This window comes from Vidua chalybeata, chromosome 10 (genome assembly GCF_026979565.1).
Source record: "Vidua chalybeata isolate OUT-0048 chromosome 10, bVidCha1 merged haplotype, whole genome shotgun sequence".
NCBI lineage: Eukaryota > Metazoa > Chordata > Aves > Passeriformes > Viduidae > Vidua > Vidua chalybeata.
In genome coordinates this window covers 12400825-12405000 of record NC_071539.1, presented here as the reverse complement: position 1 = coordinate 12405000, position 4176 = coordinate 12400825, and the positions used below count along the sequence as shown (strand labels likewise).

General features: G+C 63.4%; 1 protein-coding gene across 1 annotated transcript; it reads right to left on the bottom strand.

Moving 5' to 3' along the window:
• Positions 1–1624: 1624 nt before the first annotated feature.
• Positions 1625–3870, bottom strand: FAM43A (family with sequence similarity 43 member A). Its single transcript, XM_053952339.1, has one exon. The coding sequence runs from the start codon at positions 3637–3639 to the stop codon at positions 2551–2553; it is 1089 nt and encodes a 362-aa protein (XP_053808314.1). The 5' UTR covers positions 3640–3870; the 3' UTR covers positions 1625–2550.
• Between the last annotated feature and the right edge of the window lie 306 nt (positions 3871–4176).

Here is a 4176-nt window from a genome sequence, read left to right as displayed (position 1 = left end):
GTATGACATTTTTTTCTATGGTTCTAGTACCAAAATATCCCAGGCACAAAGGGATTTGGACTCTACAGCTAATGATCTATGCAGGCCTCTAAGGAAACTGCACAGTAGCCCTGCTAATGGGTTCAAGGGGAAATGCTTCAGGCCCTGGCTGCTGCTACTGCTGCTCAGGGAATTGTGCTTTTAGCTCTGGCATGCGATAAAAACCTTTTCTCACTGTTGCAGACATGACGGCTCTTCGGGAGAGAGGAAAGGCATTGACTAAGCTCAGGCCATTAACCACCTTTAAGCACACGCGGAGGATGTAAAGCAAACACCACCCGGTCATTCAGCACCCAGGGTTACTTAACTAACCCCTATGACTCCCTCTCTGCCCTCTCTGCTCCCCACCTGCTGTATTGCTTCCTGCTCCAAGCACTGCCTGCTCCCTCTGCCCCGGGAGAGAGCAGTGACAGAGAGCTCTGGGCACAGACCTGGGGCGCTCAGCTCAGCCCAGGGCACTTTGGCAAGCCCCATCTTGGGATAAGCACTTTGGGATAAGCTCTCCTTGGTGTTTCATTTCCACTTCGTGCCCCTTCCCTCCCTAGGGAAGGCGAAGCGAGCTTTGTCTGAGAAAAAGCAGCAAGACACAATATTTCTTTAGCAAGGTGTGTCTCTGCAGTGCTGGCCTGAGCACACACTGCTCAAATCTAGCAGTGGCCACCTGCTGCATCTCACTGCCCATCACAAGGCAAGAAGGTGCCTGGGCAAGAAGGTGCCCACTCTGAGGGGATTCCCCCTCTCCCCATTACCCTTTCCCATGAAAGCCACACCACAGTGTCTTCCTCCTCTGACTGACTCATACTGAGACAATGGTCTCGCTGGTGTGGTGGCAGATTTTGCAATAGGTTTTAATGAGGTATTTACAAGTTCCGAGGCGGGCTTCTTACACAAGGAGTGTGGCCTGGCCCTGGCAGCTGGTTGGGCTTTTCATTGACATTCCTGCGACTCCAGCGATTGCAGCACAGGCCCAGTGGAAAACATTTAGACATCAAAAATGCCAGATTAATTATCTCTTAATTGATACCTCCACTTGGGGACAAATGAAACCAGAACATCTCTCCTGCCCTGGGAGCCTGCCACTTACAAACAGATTTACAGCTAAAAATACCGCGGCAGTCCCGTGGCTAATCAACTTCACTGCTTACCCTGAGTGAGGTTAAAAATTGTCTCAGGCTGGCACTGTGAGCAGCGAGGGACCAGCGGCAGCACCTGGATGCAGACGGCATTAACGCTGTGCAGTATCCCCAGTGCCCAGGCGAGGGGCAACTCGCCTCAGGGCAGTCTCAGGGCCCCGCAGTTGGGTTTCTCCAGACTAGGATCCAGCCAGAACACCCTGACGAGAGGTTTCTCGCACTTTCCCGCCCATTGTTAGAGGCTGTGGAGAGGAAACCTCATCCTTGTGTCTTTTAAGAGTCCGTAAGTGCCCAGTGTGTTTCCCTGTAGTGTAACATTTCCAGCGAGCTTGGGAATCACGCTTGATGCTTGTAATAGCTTTTTTGTGCACCTACAACACTTCCCAAGGGATCTCTCAAGCCCCAGCTCCTTACAGGAATCCACACACAGCCAAATTGCCACAGTGACCCCATTTAAGTTACCATCATCTTTATTTTCTTCACATATGTGCAAACAGAGGAGATCGCAATGGTGGTGTTCTTAAAAATAACAAAATGTATTTGCATACATTTCCCTATGTACAGGTGAACAGCCACAAGTAGTCTTCTTTTGCACAGCAAAAGATCTAGAGCATTGAGACCGGGGACAGGACCGGGGCCCAAAAAAAAAGGTCTAACTTAAAAACAATAATAAAAAACCCCGAACTTCACAACAGTGCAAACCTCTTGGACACGACAGCACGATGGAGTGACTTTAATGGAGAAAACGGCGGGGGGGGCCTCTCGATATGAGATTTCTGACTGTAAACAAGGCGCAACACCTCCCTCCCGCCGCCCTCCCCGGGGAAAGCTATTCCAGGAATTTGGCAGATCTTCAAGGGCTGAGCCGGAGGTAAACAGCCCGCGGCCGCCTCCCCTCCTCGGGCCGCAGCGAGTTGGGGTCCGGCTCCGGCGGCCACCGGCATCGGCACGGGAGCGGCGGCCGCTCCCCGGGATGCTGCGGGACGCGGGGGCACCGCGGGGAACCGGCGGGACCGCGAATTCCCCGAGGGGCCTTGGCGGGGTCGGAGGGGCCCGGTGCGCCCCGGTGGGGCCGTGCACGCCCGGAAGGGACCGTGCATTCCAGGAGAGGCCGGAAGGAACCCGGTGCGCCCCGGCGGGGCCGCGCATTCCCGGAGGGAACCCGGTGCGCCCCTGCGGCGCCGCTCACGCCCGGAAGGGACCGTGCACTCCCGGAGGGAGCCCGGTACGCCCCGCTGGGGCCGTGCACTCCCGGCAGGGGCCGGGAATTCCCAGAGGGGTCAGAAGGAACTCGGTGTACGCCGGCGGGGCCGTGCGTTCCCGGAGGGAACCCGGTGCGCCCCGGCGGCACCGCGCACGCCCGTATGGGCTCGAGTGCTCAGCCCGTCTCGGGGTCGCCGGGGGGCGGCTGCTCGGCGTCGCTGCCGGGCGGGGCGGCCCCGTCCGTGCCGCCGCTCTCCAGAGAGGACTCGCTGCCCGTGCTTTCCCCAGAAAGCAGGCGGCGGACGCGCAGGTCGGCGCGCAGCGAGCGCAGATCGTTGCCCAGGCTGAGCTCGCCCAGGTCGCGGAGGAGCTGGCCCAGCTCTGGGCTCTCGCCTCGGCCGGTGCTGGGGCGCAGCAGCTCGCCCTCGGGCTCGCCCAGCGCTTCCAGGATGTCTTCGCAGTCGCAGTGCATGGCCCGCTCTTCCTGCTCCTCGCCCAGCAGGTCCTCCGTGATGGAGCCCAGCTTGGGCGCGCTGCGGCTCCGCTCTACCGGCGGCTTGTAGCAGCACTGCCCGTTGAGCAGCTTGCGCAGCGGCACCAGCGGGATGCTCTGCTCGCCCACCAGCTGCTGCTGCTGGTGCCGCGCGTCGTCCCGCTTCTTCAGCCGGCGGAACTCGGCCAGTGCCGTGGCCGAAGTCTGGTAGAGCAACAGGGCCATGGCCTTCGCCTTCTCGGGCTTGGAGACCAGCACGGCGTGGCAGCGCAGCATCACCGCCTTGTGCTTCAGCTCGTGGCGGTAGATCCAGGCGAAGACACGGGGCAGGCGCGGGTCGGCCACGCAGTAGGTGACCCGGTGCAGCAGGTAGAGGTGGCCGGGCCGGCGCAGCCCCTTGTCCTCGGCGTGGGCCATGCGGATGCCCTGCGCGCTGATGGTCAGCTTCATCTTGGTGCCCTGCCGGCCCGCCTCGCTCTTGCTCCAAATTTTGCAGACGGCCAGGTCGGTGCAGCCCTCACCCTTGGACTGGATGGTGGTGGCGTTGCCCAGGTAGAGCACAGTATACGTGGGGTCTTCGCTGGTAACGCGAAATTTCCGCCGCTTGGAGCGGAACATGCTGCCCACGCGGTGCAGAGCGCTCTCGGGGCAGGCGCGGGCCAGCGAGGTGAGGGCCGAGTAGTGCACGCTCACCGCGTACCCCTTGGGCTTGCTCTGCCGCCGCGCCTCGCCCGCCGCCAGCTCCACCTTGCTCCGCTTCCAGGGCAGCATGGCCCCGCGGAGCCGCGGCTAGGCGCCGCGCCGACGGCTCCGGGCGCGGGGGGGCATGCCACGGCGGCGGCGGCGGCTGGGCTGCCCGCCCGCCTCACATCCTTGCGGGCGCCGGGCCGCCGCGGCCGTAGATATAGGCGGGCGCCGCGCTCCGCGGGCGCGGAGAGGGGAGGCCCCGCGCACCGAGGGCGGAGCGCCCGCTGCCCGGGCCCGCCGAGCCGGCGGCTCGCTGCTCGCCGCCCGCCCGCCGCCGCCGCCGCTCTGCGCCGCCCGCCGCGGCGCCCCGGCCCCGGCCCCAGCCCCGGCCCCGCCGCGCCGTGGGGCGGGCACGGGGCGGTGCCAGCCCGGCCGGACGGCCCCTATCCCCTCCCCGCTCGCAGCGGAGCGCGGCCTCCAGCGGAGGACACCCGCCGGTGCTGCCGCGGGCGCGGAAGAGCGGGGACCCCCGTGCGCCCCGTCCCGCCCCACCTGGCTCGCCACGGCCACGTGCGGAGGGTGGGTGCCACAGCGCTCTCCTGCAGCTTTCATCAGCACGGG

What these genes read in the sequence shown, in the direction of transcription:
- FAM43A (XM_053952339.1), bottom strand. Translation starts at nt 3,639, where the DNA reads ATGCTGCCCTGGAAGCGGAGCAAGGTGGAGCTGGCGGCGGGCGAGGCG.